At 35.5% G+C, this 16979-nt stretch overlaps 1 protein-coding gene and 1 pseudogene across 5 annotated transcripts in view; one reads left to right on the top strand and one right to left on the bottom strand.

Moving 5' to 3' along the window:
- WDSUB1 (WD repeat, sterile alpha motif and U-box domain containing 1) overlaps window positions 1-16979 on the top strand; it is a 39935-nt gene that overhangs the window by 2280 nt on the left and 20676 nt on the right. For 3 of the 5 annotated variants that reach the window (XM_012745278.2, XM_012745279.3, XM_076005564.1), the window contains exons 2-5: window positions 47-468; window positions 2745-2929; window positions 5646-5738; window positions 8411-8504. In XM_012745278.2, coding sequence (XP_012600732.1) covers window positions 71-468; window positions 2745-2929; window positions 5646-5738; window positions 8411-8504 — 770 coding nt within the window. In that variant the 5' untranslated portion in view covers window positions 47-70. The remainder of the gene's footprint in view (window positions 1-46; window positions 469-2744; window positions 2930-5645; window positions 5739-8410; window positions 8505-16979) is intronic. The other 2 variants (XM_012745282.3, XM_020288470.2) reach the window with 2 other exon arrangements.
- LOC105860476 (syntenin-1 pseudogene) lies at window positions 9434-11395 on the bottom strand (annotated as a pseudogene).

The raw sequence follows: 16979 nt of genomic DNA, 5'->3' as shown, positions 1-16979 counted from the left end.
TCTGATTCCTAGGATGAAGTAACCTTTATCTACTTAAAAATTACAGGCTGTTTTACTTCCAATAAAGAACATGGTGAAACTAATTCACACATTAGGTGATCATGGTGATGATGTCAACTGCTGTGCCTTCTCCATTTCCCTTTTGGCTACTTGCTCCTTGGACAAAACAATTCGTCTGTACTCCTTAAGTGACTTTACTGAACTGCCACACTCTCCATTGAAGTTTCACACCTATGCTGTCCACTGCTGCTGTTTCTCCCCTTCAGGACATATTTTGGCTTCATGTTCAACAGATGGAACCACTGTCCTATGGAATACTCAGAATGGACAGACTCTGGCAGTGATGGAACAGCCTAGTGGTAGCCCTGTGAGAATTTGCCAGTTTTCCCCAGACTCCACTTGTGTGGCCTCAGGGGCAGCTGATGGAACTATTGTTTTGTGGAATGCACAGTCCTACAAGTTATATAGGTATGAGTATTTAAATCCTTCCTGGTTTTAATCTTATTGACTAAGTATAAAACACACACACACAGAAAGCAAAATATTTTGATGACTTTAGGAAGCAGATAGTTTTCAGACAGCACAAGGAAAAATATTTTAACCTGTCTTCTAAAGGTCAAAAAACTTGAGAGGTGTTTAATATGATTCTGGGGCTGCGTGTGGTGGCTCATGCCTATAATCCCCTCACTTCGGGATGCCGAGACCAGAGGATCACTGGAGGACCAGCAGTTCAAGACTGGCCTGGGCAACATAGTGAGACTCCATCTCTACAAAAAATTAGCTGAGTGTGTTTGTAATCCTAGCAGCTTGGGAGGCTGAGGCAGGAGTTTTGCTGGAGCCCAGGAGTTTGAGGCTGTAGTGAGCTGTGATTGTACCACTGAATTCTTCTAGCCTGGGTGACAGATTGAGATTGAGAGCCTAAATCTAAAAAAAAAAAAAAAATCTTTTAGTGGATTTCCTTGGCTCTGAGAGTTTTAAATTCCAGTCTTTTTTAAAATAAGAGTTAATCTTGTTAGACTTTTCTGGATTTTTACTATAAGAATTAGGTAAAGAGAACAGTCTTTTGAATAAGGTTCAGTGATTTTAGGCTTTATTGGTGTCACTTGTGGCTCAAGTGTTCTCAATAATAAAGTAATGATAGGTAAATCTCACTTAAGAGGTAACAGGTTATTTCTCCTTCTTGCTGGGTGAATGGCCAAGACCAGAAGAAAGAACTTCGTGACTAGTATGATGGTGTGTTATTTATCATTTCTAAAAAAAAATAAATAAAAAACCTCAGCAAAATTTTTGGAAAAAATACATCAGTTAATTTACATTGGTAATGGTATGTTGCAACATACCAACAAACATTATAATCATACACTTTTACTTATATTGTGATAAAAAATACATAACAAAAGTTACCATTTCAGCCACTTTCAGGTGACATTAAGTACGTTAAAGACCATAAACCATAAAGTCCATTTAAGTATTTTCAACTAAAATAGCCTAATGTACCTCCCCCTACTCCTACCTCCCAATATCTTTCAGAGCACAAATGCCAGCTGGTCAACAACTGATGCCACTTAAGCTTAGTCTTCCAGTTAAAGAAGGTGATATGTTTTAAGTTGTGTAAATAAACCTTAGTTTAGAGAAAAAGCACGGAAAAAACAAAATGTTTCATATGAATGAAGTAACACCTGGTAGTCAAGGAAACTTTTTTTCCCCCCTATTTACCTGTGATGACTTCTGACTCTATAGCCTAACTATCCCTGAAGTATAGTAGTTAATGATGTATTATAAAAATGATGCCCTGCTGGATTGGGACACGGCACTAATTGTTGTGTTAACAGCCTATTTTTCCTAATTAAAGTAATATCGTCAGCACAGTGCTTACCTGTCTTCCTAAGATAATTTTAACTTGTTCACAGCATTTTCTTTTCATAAAGAATTTATATTTCCAGATGAGATGAAAAGCCTTAGCATTTCTTCTGTGATTTTAATATCGAAGGTGAAAGAACGTTTGACCCCAATAACATGTTTTTCAACAAAAATAGTTTTATCTCTGTAATCCTAGCACTTTGGGAGGCCGAGGCGGGCGGATTGCTCAAGGTCAGGAGTTCGAAACCAGCCTGAGCGAGACCCCGTCTCTACCAAAAATAGAAAGAAATTAATTGACCAACTAAAAATATATATACAAAAAAATAGCCGGGCATGGTGGTGCATGCCTGTAGTCCCAGCTACTCAGGAGGCTGAGGCAGTAGGATCGCTGAGCCCCGGAGATTGAGGTTGCTGTGAGCCAGGCTAATGCCACGGCACTCACTCTAGCCTGGGCAACAAAGTGAGACTCTGTCTCAAAAAAAAAAAAAATAGTTTTATCTTACCTTTAAAAAAAATATTTGGCTACATTTGATATTGTTGGTTGTCATTGCTTTTTTTAAGTTTTGTAGATTTTAATGTGTTTATACTGACTTGGCACATGGCAAAATATGAAGATATGTTAACTTTGGTTTGGAGCCCTATAATTACATGTAGGCATATTAAGATGTGTAAATCCTCCCTTACTTTTAGAAAGCATATTTCAGTTTCTAGCATACAAATGATATTTCTGTGTCTACAGAAATTGTCATCATTTGTCCTTTCTCTCTAGTTCTTTGATAGCCATTTATTCTTTTTACAATATCAAGCTGCTGTTAGAAATTGTGTAATAATATAAAGTAAAAGATGCTCTGAAATGAAAACCCCCTTTTTTGCTTTTGTTTCAGATGTGGTAGTGTTAAGGATGGTTCCTTAGTGGCCTGTGCATTTTCTCCTAATGGAAACCTCCTTGTCACTGGCTCCTCATGTGGAGATTTAACAGTGTGGGATGATAAAATGAGGTGTCTGCATAGTGAAAAAGCGCATGATCTTGGAATTACCTGCTGCGATTTTTCTTCACAGCCAGTTTCTGGTTAGTTATTTTACTCTTTTAAGCACTTGAAATTCCTATTCGTAATTTGTACTGTACATGACTTTTCTTTTATTCTATTTCATCATTAGTAAAGCGAGGAGCCCTCCTAATTTATTCCTTTTAAGGGATTATCCTTCTCTCTTTTTGGATCAAAATGAAATCATGAAGAAATACGTGGGGAATTCACCTTCTTTGTATATGTAGGGGGTGATTTAACTTGGTACGAAAGATTCATATTCTTTGAATATGGCAACTTAGAGGATTAACCCTGTTGGTTTTACTATGATTTCTAAAAATACACATGTTTAAAAACATGACATTAAAAAATTGGAAAAAAAATTGGAAACAGATGCCGCATTGTCCATTTGCTAACTTAATCTTCCGAAGATTAAATTTATAAAATAAGATGTTTGGCAACACAATTACTTTTTCAAAAAGAAGGAAAAAAGCCTCCTGAATATAGATACAATCTCTTGGTTTTAAATAGATATGGTGAATCAGAAAGTTTTTGTTTTTCTGTATTTTTTTTAGAGATAGATTTCCAATAAAAATACCATTATTATTAATATTAGTTAATATTAGAGTAAAACTAGGGTTTTTTGTTTTGCCTTTAGAGAGATCAGTAGCTTCTGGAGTCAGGAAAGATTCACTAAAACAGGCAGAGAATTCTATGTGAGATTCTAAAATAAGTAATATCCATATCCCTGCCCTGCCTTTAGAGCATATTTCAGTATACATTTCTCTCAGTATAATTTTAATCTGTGCTTTTTTAGTTTGTTTAGGGCTTCTGTTGACATAGATGTTAACCTTATGTGTAAGTTCCCTGAAACAGATTGATACATGCTTTAAAAGTGATTTATAGAAATTTGTGAGAACTACTGTATTTACTTAAAAGACAAAGTATATAATTTTAATTTGTCATTTAATTTGATATTACTATCTATAAATAGTTATGACATTGACTTGTGACATTTTGCTTAAATAAGGACAAATAATCCCATTTGCACCCAGTGAAAAATGATCAATCTCTCCAGTTTTTAAACAATAAATCTTGGTTTAGGTTATTAATACAATTTAGATATTTTTTTCTGAAAACTCTATTTCTAAATATTATATTTAGATACCAAACATAGGCATATTTTAAGCTCCATAATTTTCCTTTGTTTTAGATGAATTCTTACTACTTAAAGAACTTCAGAATTCAAAGACTCTTTAGTCAAGAAACAGTGAAAAGAAAGTTTTGCTAATCAGGTCTGATATTTAAATATTTTACTCAGTCATTTATTGAGTAAAATGTTTTACCTTAAAAAGACTTAGTGATTATTAGGAGTTGCTTACATCCATCAAGATCTCATAGAGGCTGGGCACAGTGTAATCCTAGCACTCTGGGAGGCTGAGGTGGGAGGATCGCTCCAGCGTAGGGGTTCGAGACTAGCCTGAGCAAGAGCGAGACCCTGTCTCTACTGGAAAAAAAAATTTTTTTTGAAAGAAATTAGCAGGACAACTAAAAACATATAGAAAAAATTAGCCAGGCATGGTGGCACATGCCTGTAGTCCCAGCTACTCAGGAGGCTGAGGCAATAGGATTGCTTGAGCCCAGGAGTTTGAGGTTGCTGTGAGCTAGGCTGACCCCATAGCACTTTAGCCCCAGGCAACAGAGTGAGACTCTGTCTCAAAAAAAAAAAAAATCTTTCATAGAAAGAATACACTTCGGGTGAATCTGTGCTACAAAAACAGAAGTGCTGTTGAAATGTGGAAATCCCGTGGACTTAGAAAAACTTTCAGTGAAATGGAAGTTAATTTGTTAATAAACTGTGTGTACTTTCACTGAGGCAGAGAGCATCCTTATAAAAAATTTACATACCTAGGTATATAAATTAAATACTCTATACTGAATATGTGAAAAACAGAGTGCAATCTTAAGATGTGTATTAGCTTTCTTGTGTTTCCTGCATATAAGTGTCAAACTACCTTTGATGAAGCTAATCTGTGGTGTGTGGTGGAATGCCTGTAAAATTGAGCTGATGATACCAATATTTACATTATTTACACATATTTAGGAACTTCATTTAGTAGATATATAATTATACACTGAAATTACCTTCAGCACAAACTAGCGGAGTTTTTGTAACACCAGTTAACTCACTGCTTTCCCTAAATTGTATATTTTTGACCAAAAGGGCTGAGTTGATGTTATTTTGGATTAATATAATTTCAGCCTTTGTCATGATTAAATCAAATGGAGAAAAGTTCCTATTACTATTCCATGTGAATTATAGACCAGGCTTTTAAGAAATTGATGTCCTAAAAAAAAGTTGATTAAGAATGTTTGAAAAGAATGATTAAGCATTTAACATTCTTAATCATAGATGACTTTTCTTCCTAAATTTTCTAATCAATGCTAGTGATAGGCTCTAAAATGGAGTTGGAGGGTACTCTTCTTAGTGGTTGAATATTGGTACTTGTAGTCTTGAGCTATATTCGTACTATAAGGTAAATAAAAGGCATTTTATGGTAGCAACTTCAGGACTAAAGTTATAATCCTATGTAGTACCTTGTTTAAAAGAAATTCTTTAATTGACATTTCACTAGATGGTGTACATTAACTAATATTGCTTGTTTAAGTGAATAGAATTAACAAATCTCAGTATAATAAATTGAAAATTTTTGGGTTTAAATGATTTATTCTTTGTATTTATTTTTAACAAATTTTTAGATGGAGAACAAGACCTCCAGTTTTTTCGATTAGCATCATGTGGTCAAGATTGCCAAATCAAAATTTGGGTGGTTTCTTTTACCCATGTCTTAGGTATGTATATAGCTGGTACTTCCCAAAAGTTATTTGTCCTCTGGATAAAATTTCTGTTTAATCTTTTTACTTAAGGTATCCTGGATACCTAAAAGTAATTATAAAAATATGTTTAAGAATCTTTTGATCAAAGTAATACACGATTTAAAAATCAGGTGCTCATGCTGATTATGACCTTACCCCTTTTGCTACTATGCACATTCCTGCTCACCAGAGGTGACCACTTTACTTTTAATTTTCCACTCTTTTGGTGGTTTGCAATTTCTGTAAACATTGTTTGTATTACTATTTATTTTTTCGTTCACTGTTGTTACTGCTGTTTGACAGTGTGTGGATCTTTCCCCCATGCATTGTACTATTCCCTCAGGCGACCCTTTCAGTTAAGAAGCTTATAATCAGTTTTGGAATACAGTATTCCTTTATGTTATTTCTTTAATAATTCCTTCTCTACTTCTCTTTTTATAACTCCCATTAATTGAGTGCTATGTCTTTTTGTTTTCCCCACATTTACCTCTTTTTTTTACTTTATGGAAAAATTGCTCAGCTTTTTCCTTTAACCTTCTTTTGAATTTTTTATCTCATCAGTCATATTTTCAGTTTCTAAAAACTGATCATCCTCTTTGTTTCCTTTTCATAATGTCCTTTTATTTTACAAATGTAAGATTTCAAAACTCTCAGGATATCACTTAGGAGTTTTTGTTTTGTTTTTAAGTTCCCTTCTGTTTCCTGATCATCTTCGTTTGCTCTTGGTCTCCTTTTTTGCTTAATATTCCATTTACATTTAAGAAGTAGACAATAATAAGACGTTTAGAAGCTCTGTGCATGTTGGTAGTTTGTTGTTGCTGGCTTCCCTTTAGTATGAGGAGGTAGGTAGTTGGCCCTAAAGGGGAGGGATTGGAGGCTTGAAAGAGTGGATGTCCATGTTGTCCAAGAGCTCCCTAGACAGTTATTTTCCTTAGAAAGATTTTGCCAGGGGATAAGCACCCAACTTTAGTGCATCGTACTAAGGGTGGGGTTGGGGAGGGATTGGAGGTAGACATTGAGTCATCCACATATCAACTTTTCAGTTAATTTTTCTATTTTCAAGTCATGTTTGTGTCATGTTAATTTTATTTTCTCCTGGCTGTTGATAGTCCTAAGTCATGGGGCATTTTCTAGGGGAGAACAACTTTCTATTTGGCTCTAGCCCTCTCCCTTGTACTCTGGATGCTGTTCTGCTCTACTGCCTCATCAATTCATCTGCTTTCTGCTTTTCCAAAGTTGCTTTCAGTTTCTGGTGCATCAGTTGTTGATGCCCCTTCCCTTTCTTCATAATGTACATTTATATCTTTATTCCCTCTAACATTTTAATGAGAACTGAATTTTGTGGTCAGTTGGCCATCTTGATTCAGATGCCTCACAATATTATTTGTTACCTACTAAGTTTTGGTTAAATCACAAACTACATTTTTATTACTAATTGTGCTAGTGTACGGAGAAGAGCCTACTACCAGCAAATAAATACATTCCTTTTAGTTTTATTGCCTATTAGTTATGTTTAGTAATTTTAATGGGTGACATGCTGGTGAGAGTAAGAGTTCCTGTCCTTCTCTTGTCTATCCCACCTCTTCCTTCTACTTTGTTCTTTACCAGAAGTAAAATTCTAGTAAGCAGCTATAAATGGTCATTCATGTGGATGTCCTAAATACAATGTCTTTAATAATTGTTCAGAAGTAAAGACTTTCATACATTTGTTGGGAAATATTTCTACACTGACTCTTTTTTAAAAAACATGTAACAGTTTGTAAATATATAGTTACAACTTTTTCATAAAGCATTTATCATCATTTGTACCTGAATTGCTTATTTGTAGGAGGAGTAAATAGATGTGTGGGTCTTCTGTTTGTATGCCCTTTGATTTCTTTCATCAGTGTTTTATAGGGTTTTTTAAAATAGCTATTGCAATGGGATTGCTGCCTTGATTTCTTTTTCAGCTAGTTTGTTCTTCCTGTGTAGAAATGCTACTGATTTTTGTATATTGATTTTGTATCCTGCAACTTTACTGAATTCATTTGTCATTTCTAAGAGTTTTTTGGTACATCACCCTCCCAACTTCTTAGTAATTATTTTTATTGGTTGTCACCAAAATATATTGAATTCCCTCAGTTTACCTTTAAAATAGTTGTGATATTTATTTTCAGTAATTCTAGAAAGTATAAAAAGGATTTTAGTGTTCATACTTTGTAGGGGTGTTATAAAGATATATTGGAATTACAAGATATATAAATTGCCATTTGTTTTTATAGAATGAGAATTTATTTTCTTAATGTCTAAAAAAATGTAAGCATTAGATTTTTTTAGTCTTCTGGACAATTGACATATTTTCTTTTTATCAGATACTAAAATTGTATGGTTTAAATGTTTAAAAATATTTTATTAGTCATAAAATCACCCCATCTAGCCTTTGCTGAGCACATTATTAAGTCCATTGCTGTACTTTTGAAACCACTTAATCATACTGCATTCCAATTATTTGCTTACATGTATAGATACCTGAGCTGCATAAGGATTTTTAATTTTTGTGTCCTTTAGGCACTCAAAGATTATTGAATAAGTAAGTGGAATAGTGTTGACTTTAAAATAAAGTCTAAGCATGGTCAGCTTGCTAATTTTTCTTACCTTGTTATTTGCAGGTTTTGAATTAAAATATAAAAGTACATTGAGTGGGCACTGTGCTCCTGTTCTGGCTTGTGCTTTTTCCCATGATGGACGGATGCTGGTCTCGGGGTAAGCTATTTAATTTAATTTTATTAAGCCATTTTTATATACAATAGAACAGACATACAGAAAAGTACATAAAGCATAAAAGAACAGCTTGATGAATTGCTATGATGTAACCACTATTCAGGTCAAACTAGAACATTGCTGGTTCTGCCCAGAATCCCCTCCAGTCCCTTCCAAGTGCCCCTTTCTGTTGACAACACCTCAGGTCATATGCAATACTGTTTTTTCTTTTAAACTGACTTAAATCGTACAATATGAATTATTTTGTCTCTGGCTTCCTTTACCCAACATTACACTTGTGACATTAATTCATATTACTGTATGTAGCTGTGATCTGTTGATTTTCATTGCTGTGTAATATTCCATTGCATGGATATACTATATGATCCATTTTAATGTTGATATATGGATTGTTTCCAGTTTAGGAGCATTGCAATAATAATTCTATGACTATATTGTATCTCCTGGTGCACATATTCATGGATTTCTGTAGAATAAATACCTATATAGCAATGGTGTGGCTGGATCATAGAGTATTTGTGTTTTCAACTTTGGCAGATATAATATCAGATTGTTTCCAAATGGTGAAACAATTAATAGTTCTATATATAACAGTATTGTTTCATATCCTAGCTTATAGTTGGTATTGTGGATCTTTTAAATTTTAGCCATTCTGATGGGTGTGTAGTGTTTGTTATCTTATTGTTATTCTAATTTGCATTTCCTTAAGACAATGAGATTGGAACCTTATTAGAAGTTTATTGGTCATAGGTATTTTCTCTTATGAAGTATCTGTTTATGTCTCCTGCCTGTTTTCTTTTTTTATGGGTAATCTTTTTCTTACTGATTTGTTTGTATTTTTATATTTGAACCATTTGTTGGTTATAGTTGTTGCAACTATCTTTTCCCATCCTGTGGGTTTGCCTTTTCACAGTTCATAATTTTTTTTTTTTTTTTTAGTACACATTTCGGTTTATTACAGAACTACATTTGGGTTTTAGAAAGGCAGCAATAATTATATTTTGGCTTTTAGTGTAGATGCTTAACATAGTTAAGGCGACAGTTCAAGCATATTAAGAGAAGGTAGTTAAAATTTAAACGACAATCATCACAATCTCTTGCAACCTACATACACTGTATAATGCTTGCATGGAATGAAACCAGTGTTCTTAATAGGTGTTTTACGCGCGCGCGCGCACACACACACACACACAGAACTAAAAAAACGACAAAAACATCAAAACAGAAAACATCAAAGGCAATCATTCTAAATGTACATGGTAACATGTTAAAAATGCAAATATAAGATAGAACTAAAGTAATATGAACAGTACTGCTCATTACCTAGGAGAAAGGTGACTGGTTCTGACATAGAGCTAAGCTTGTATCAGTCATCCTAATCACAATGGCTTGTAAAAGCATCAGGTTTCCAGTAGAGAAACTATTCTAGGAAAGTCAGTAAATCTCTTGAAAGTTTCACATCTGTAAAACCAGGATAAGGCTACCACTATCTTGAAATCTGAACAAGATATCAGATGAGACAGTAAGATTCCCAGCCATATGTAAGATAGAAGGATCCTCATGCAGCATATGCTCGCTGGCTCTGGGAAAGCTTCGTGTGCATAATACAGAAGTTGCCAAAGAAGGAAACTGGAGAAATTCAGCTACATTTTTGTTGCGCCATGATTTTTAAACCTCAGGAATGGTGTGGTCCATCAGACTTTTCATAATGCTTGGGACCATCCGTTTAATATGTTCAAAGATAAAAACAGGCATGATTGTAATAGTAACTACAGTCCCAGCTGTTGACAGTATGTCTGCAATTTGAGAGTCCTTCAATCCAATGACATTCTGCCCGTTGATTTCACAGATGTTATGTTCTGTGAGAAGACCATTTCTGGCTGCAGAACTATCTTTGACTATGAATGTTATTTTTCCATTTTTAAAGATAAAGCCAGCATGTCCAGTACAATCCTTGTGCGTGGTGATTGTCCGTTCAAAGGGCCTGTCGCGAATGGTCATAGTAATCTTCTCTCCAAAAGCCTGTTTGAGCACCTTCTGTGCTTTATCAGAGCTCCAGCCAGCACAATTTTCACCATTGATCTGGAGTACTTGGTCCCCAAATCTCAGACCAACCAATGAGGCTGGAAAATTAGCCTGGACTAGCTGAACAAATATACCATTATCTATAGATTTAAGCCTGAGTCCAATTTTTCCATCTTGATCCTTACACAAAATGACTTCACAAATCCCTTGGTTAATTTCTGCTCTACGAATTCCAACATCATTGCCAGTCACAGGAGCCACCATATAGTTCACACTAGAAAGTCTTGCTACCAACTGCCCCTGCACTGGTGCTCCAGGGACCATGGCCATATTTGCATGTATTTCTTCTTCATTTAAACTTAGGCCCATGTATTGAGAGAGCTCTGGATACAGTTTAGGATAGAGACTTCCATCTTGAGAGACAGGAGCAGAAGCTTCTGATAAAACTGCTGGGTTGGCAGGATTTGCAGGATAGGCAGCCTGAGCCTGAATTAATTTATCTACCTTCAAGTCTTCAAGAAATGGATAGAGGGACATTTTTGCAGTGTTTTTCTAGACCATGGAGATGCGCTTGCCTGCCTCCTACGGCCTCTGGCACCGACTTCTGAGGCTGGAGGGAAGCGGAGCGGCGCCCGCCCAAGGACCGCCCATGAGGCACGTCCCACGGTTCATAATTTAACAGTCAGTTTCTTTTTTCTTTCTTTCTCTCTTTCTCTTTCTCTCTCCTCTTTCTCTCCTCTCTCTTTCTTTCTTTCTCTTTATTTTCTTTCTTTCTTTCACAGAGTCTTGCTTGCTCTGTTGCCCCAGGTAGAGTATAGTGGTGTCATCATAGCTCACTGCAGCCTCAAACTCCTGGGCTCAAGTAATCATCCTGCCTCAGCCTCCCAAATAGCTGAGACAACAGGCGCATGCCGTGATGCTGGCTAATTTTTCTATTTTTAGTAGAGACGGGTCTCACTCTTGCTCAGGCTGGTCTCAAACTCCTGAGCTCAAGCGATACTCCTGCCTCAGTGTCCCAGAGTACTAGGATTATAAGCACGAATCACTGCACCCGGCCTGTAGTTAGTTTCTTTTTGTTCTGAGGTCATGAGGATCTTTTCCTGTATGATCTTCTAAAACCTTCATTGTTTTACCTTTCACAAAATTGACTTATGTGTATGATATGCAGTAGGAATCCAGTTTCATTTCTTTCCTTATGGCTATCCAGTTGTCTTAGCACCATTTATTGATAAGACTATCTTTTCTTCGCCATTTTGTTATGCTCCCTTGTTAGAAATCACTGACCATGTACATGTGGGTCTGTTTCTCAGCCTGTTACTCTGTTCTATTTTTCTGTTTATCTAATAGGTAAATGTGAAATTTTCTATTTGTGGTTTTCTGCACATTTTTTTTGATGTACTTACATATGAGTTTCTTTTTATTTAGTTTGCTTGGAATTCATTGAGCCTCTTAAATCTGTGGAATGATGTTTGATCAGTTTTGGGACTAAGGACTGAACTCTGATCTTTTTCTTTTGCTAAAAACTCTTTCCTAAGGAGGCCAGCTGGGTCAGGCTGACAAATGGTAAATTCCTACTAAGTGGCTTTTTGTTAACCAAATAAAGTGGTGGTTTATTTCCCAACCTGATTCTGGTATGGCATTAACATTAAAAGATATGAAGCCCCTGTCTTAACTCTAGCATCCTAGCAGATGCCTATCACAAATTTAAAATACCTTAACTCAAGCATCCTAGCAGGTGCCTATTGTAAATTTAAAATGTCCTCCTGTCTGGACCTCCCAGAGTGTTCATACCCTTATCTTAAAGTAAGCATATCCTTTCTGGTCTTCTAGGTAAAGTCTAACTCTCTCAGCCAATTGCCAGCCAAAGAATCTTTAAACCCACCTATAACTTGTAAGCCGCCACCCCCCCCCCTGCTTCGAGATGTCCCACCTTTTTGGGCCAAACCAATATATGCCTCTCATGTATTGATTTGTGACTTTGCCTGTAACCCCTGTCTCTCTGAAAATGTATAAAACTGAACTGTAACCCAGCCACAGCGAGTCCACTTGCCCAAGGCCTCTTGGCAGTGGCTCCGGGTCATGGTCCTCAAATTTGGCTCAGAATAAATCTCTTTAAAATTATTTTACAGAGTTTGGCTTTTTTCCGTCGACAGGACATTCTTATTTATTATCTCTTTAAATATTGCTTCTGTCCCTTTCCTCCTCTAATCTGGGGCTCCAATTAAATGCAGGTTATACCTTCTCACTTAGACTTTGTCTTGTATTCTCACTTTTATGTTTTTATTCTATTTCTCTTCTGTTTCTTGTTCTTCATTCTGAATGATATCCCCTTTACTAATTCCCTCTTCAGCTAATGTGATATTAAACTGGTGCACTGAGATTCTTAATTTTGCTAATTTTATTTTTTGTATTAGAATTTCTATTTGGCTATTTTTTCAAGTCTACTGTGTCACTTAAGATTTCCAGTTCTCTGTTGAAATTTTCATTTTTTTTTATTTTTCAAAGCTTCATTGTGTTAGGTAATTGTATAGTCTTTTCATTTTGAATACTTTTGTATGTTTTCTCCTTCTCACCACTAGATAGATCAGACAGGAAAGTTTTAGAACATCTATCAGGCCATTGCATTCCAACCCCCCACATTCATGGCTCTTTACAGCAGCTTTTGCTTCAGCAAAGACATTTAGGCTCCTAACCTCTGCTTGAAACATCTGGACTAAGCCTATTGGTTCTCTTCTCCATATGCTCCAATTCTTATCAGTCAGCCAAATAATTAGTTATGCTGCCATTGTTTTAGATGTGGCATTTTCATCTCAAAAGATGAATATTATCATCGAAAGCATTTATGTAATTCCCCTCTGACCCAGAATTTAAATCAGTGGAAAATTTAAGCAAATAAAACTGATTTCCTTCTGTTGTTTTGGGGGACAGGTTAATTGACATATGATTAAATGAAATTCAACAAGTAACTGTGGTTCTCTTGTGTGCCCTGCTGTCTGCCAGTTGCAATAAGGCATATAAAAGGAAATATAAGACACTGTGCTCTTGAAGATGTTTTAAGTCTCTTTCCGATAGTTGATGTTTATGGTGATAACCTAATAACACTGCAAGATCCTGACATATCCTTACCCTCTAAATCATGGAAGAAGTATTAAGTGATATTCAATATTGTTTTGTGTTAAGTTCATTTTATTGCATTGTAATTCTTTGTCTGTATATATGTGACTCTTAGATAATTAACATTAAATTAACTGGAATATACCTTTCCCAATCATTCTGGATAAATAGAAGTTTACATTGTTAAATGATTTGGGGTATGTATTATTGCTCAAGGTCACATTAAATATTTTTCTGAATATTCTTAGTTTATTTGGATAAACATACAGGCAAATGAATGAGTTGGAAATGTTTATCTTTCCAATTTAGTTTTTTAGAAGAATTAACAGACATGTTTAAACCATACTTGATGAGTCGATAGATAAGAGCAAACCAATTGGTTAATAATAGATTCCATTTGTGACTAAAAGTCATTGGTAAGATAGATTGGATACATATGAGCAAGAGTGACAGTGAAAATAAGTGAGTAGGATAAAAGATGGATTAAATGGCTAGGTAGGAAAAATGAATGAGCAACAGAATGTGATTGTCAGAGGTATGCTAAGGAAGGTGTGGTGTATAAGGCATAGATAGATGTGGTTGTATAAAAGGCAGTATAGAGTTCATATGCAGATATGGGAGGACTGGAGAACAGAAATGTGGGCATTCCAAGAGGCAGGAAATTCTTGAGTAGATTAAAATGTGTGATAAACATAAAAAGGAATAAAGGGAAATGAGGCCGGAAAAATAGGTTGTAAAGATGATAGAGGACCTAGGATGTTGTTAGAACTTGTTCAAACTTTATCTAGCAAATTTAGGAGAACTACTGAAACTTTTAAAGCATTTCTAACTTGCTAGGCCTGGCTATTGGAGATGGGTGCTAATGGTGAAGTAAAGAACTGACTCATGATTTAGATCAGTGGTTCTCACTTTTTGGTCTTAAGATTCCTTAACATTCTAAAAAGTTAGGACCCCAAAAAGCCTTTGCTTATGTAGGTTATATCTACCACTATTTATAATAATAGAAAATAAAATTGAGAAAATCCTAAAGTATTCTAAAATTCATTTAAAAATAATAATAAACTTATTGCATATTAACATTTTTTAAGGAAAAATTAAATATAGTGAGAAGAGTGGCATTATTTTACATCTTTGAAGATATTTTCAGTGTCTGGCATAGCAGAAGGCACCTGGGTTTTCATATCTGCTCACATTCCACTGGCCCTCAGAGCTATGATGGCATCACGTGTCGTGTAGCAAAACATGTGGGAATTTTTTTTGCCTTCAACTTTCTCCACATTTCTGGTAACTTTGCTCTAGCCCCTTAGCAGAATTTGTCTTTTGTTCCACCCTAATTCTCTTGATCCAACCAGATAAAACAAATATGTATTAGCTTCTATTCAAACAAGAAGGGTCAGTCTTTATGATAGAAGCTGCCTCTTTCCATAAAGTCTCAGTAGGTCAGATTCCTTGGCAACCAATTTTTAAAATGCCCACAATTGTTGGGGTTTTAAAAGTTTAACAACACCCTCTTTTCTTCTCTTTGAGTTGAAAACCAATGAAAGACAAATACAGGACAGATAGAATGACAGAATGGATAAGATGACTTTCAATCTGCAACCAACTTGCCCAGCTGCTCTTTAGCAGCGTAGACCACTGCAAACGCTCCTGTAGGCAGATCAGAAAGAAAATTGGAAGGGTCTGAGCCACATGGCCCAGCATCTTCCCCTAAACTCTCCAGTCCTCTGTAATTCTTTTCCTGCTAAGCAAGAGAGGGAGGAAGGCAGCCAGGACTCTTACTCCAGAAGGGATAAGAAATAAATGTTCCCTCTCTCTCCATCAAGATGCTTTTTATATTTTACCTGTTTTGTAAATATGTGAGAGTTTATTGTAGTAAATCAGTGGTGTTAATGAACAACTCTCTCTTGCCCAGTAATGACTATGAGAAGAAGGTTTAAGGTCACCTTTCCCAAAATCCAAATCATCTTTTTTCCCCCCACACTCCCTGCAATTGCTACAATTGAATAGGTTTATTTAGTAACTTAAAAGGACATTTGCAATTTGTTTGTCATGGAGGGCTAGCAGATATTGTATTGCTTGAAATTACATGCTTTAGTGAAATTTGAATAGCCATGCCATCTGCTTTCTAAGTTTTTAGAATAACACTATCAGGGTATGTGCCTATCATGAATCAGTTTTAATGTATGTATTCATGGGGGAAAATATTCTAGCAAGTGTAAAATTCAGAAACATGGGTTTGGGGATCATATAGAACTGAGTTTTAATCCCAGCTCTGCTGTTTACTAGCTGTGTGACCTTGAACAAGTTCTATTCCATGTCTTCTCTAGCTTCATTGTCTGAATTATAAAATGGAGAATATAATAGCACTTCTGTCATTAAGTTGTTAAGAATTTTAAATAAGAAAATGGAGGTAAAGCATTTATTATGTTTGGGATATAATTGATATATATTTATTAAATATTACATATACACGTATTTTATGTAATCCAGAACATCAGAGAATTATATAACATATAACTTTATCCCTTCTTTCTGATTTCTTTTTTTTCTGAATTGAGCTCTTTTAGCCATTGGCTTATACTGAGGGGCATTACAAAACAACTCTTTGAAACTTATGTTGTTTCAGGAAGAGTTGTTGAGGACTTTGTGTTTCATAGCGTCCTTTCTATAAACACCTTGGTCCTGTCAGATCTCAGTCTAAGGAATTGATGTCTTTTTTTCCTAAGCACTAGGTTTGTGTTTCTATCTTAAATTGTGTAACTGATCATGTTGTCTTTGTCGCATTGCTGTTGAAGAAGCTCAGAACCAAACTTGCAGCTCTCCTTTAGCAAAGTGGACTGGATCTTATGGCTTGTGTTTTGGATGCTAACCTCAGTCTTCATTTCTCTCCCCCCCACATCATCCTTATGTTCTCTTCCTCTTCAGATTCTTCATGTAATTTTTATCTTGTTTTTGCTACCTCTTTACATTTAAAGTAAAAGTGCTGAAGTGTAAAATTCTTTAAGCCTTAGGAACATACTTGACCTCAAGAAATAATTATTGGTAATTTAATTTGATTAGGGTTTTTTTTTTTTTTTTTTTTTTTTTTGCCATTGTACAAAGGTAGTTTGAAACAAAATGCTTCGTGTGCTTTCTGACATGGGTGGCTGTACCACATCACTGCAGTGTCACAGTCTCCCTGGAGACTGTGATTATATGCTCTTCCATATCAACCACATAACTGTGTATGTTGTTCTTGTCCAGTAGCTGTCTAGATATGATGTGTTTTCTCTTGTGTTCTTGAGTGAGCAGAGTTGTGGTTTAGAGTACCGTGAAACT

Source organism: Microcebus murinus, chromosome 8, assembly GCF_040939455.1.
Source record: "Microcebus murinus isolate Inina chromosome 8, M.murinus_Inina_mat1.0, whole genome shotgun sequence".
Taxonomy (NCBI): domain Eukaryota; kingdom Metazoa; phylum Chordata; class Mammalia; order Primates; family Cheirogaleidae; genus Microcebus; species Microcebus murinus.
The sequence above is the reverse complement of the archived record's forward strand: the minus strand, read 5'-3'. Positions and strand labels throughout refer to the sequence as shown.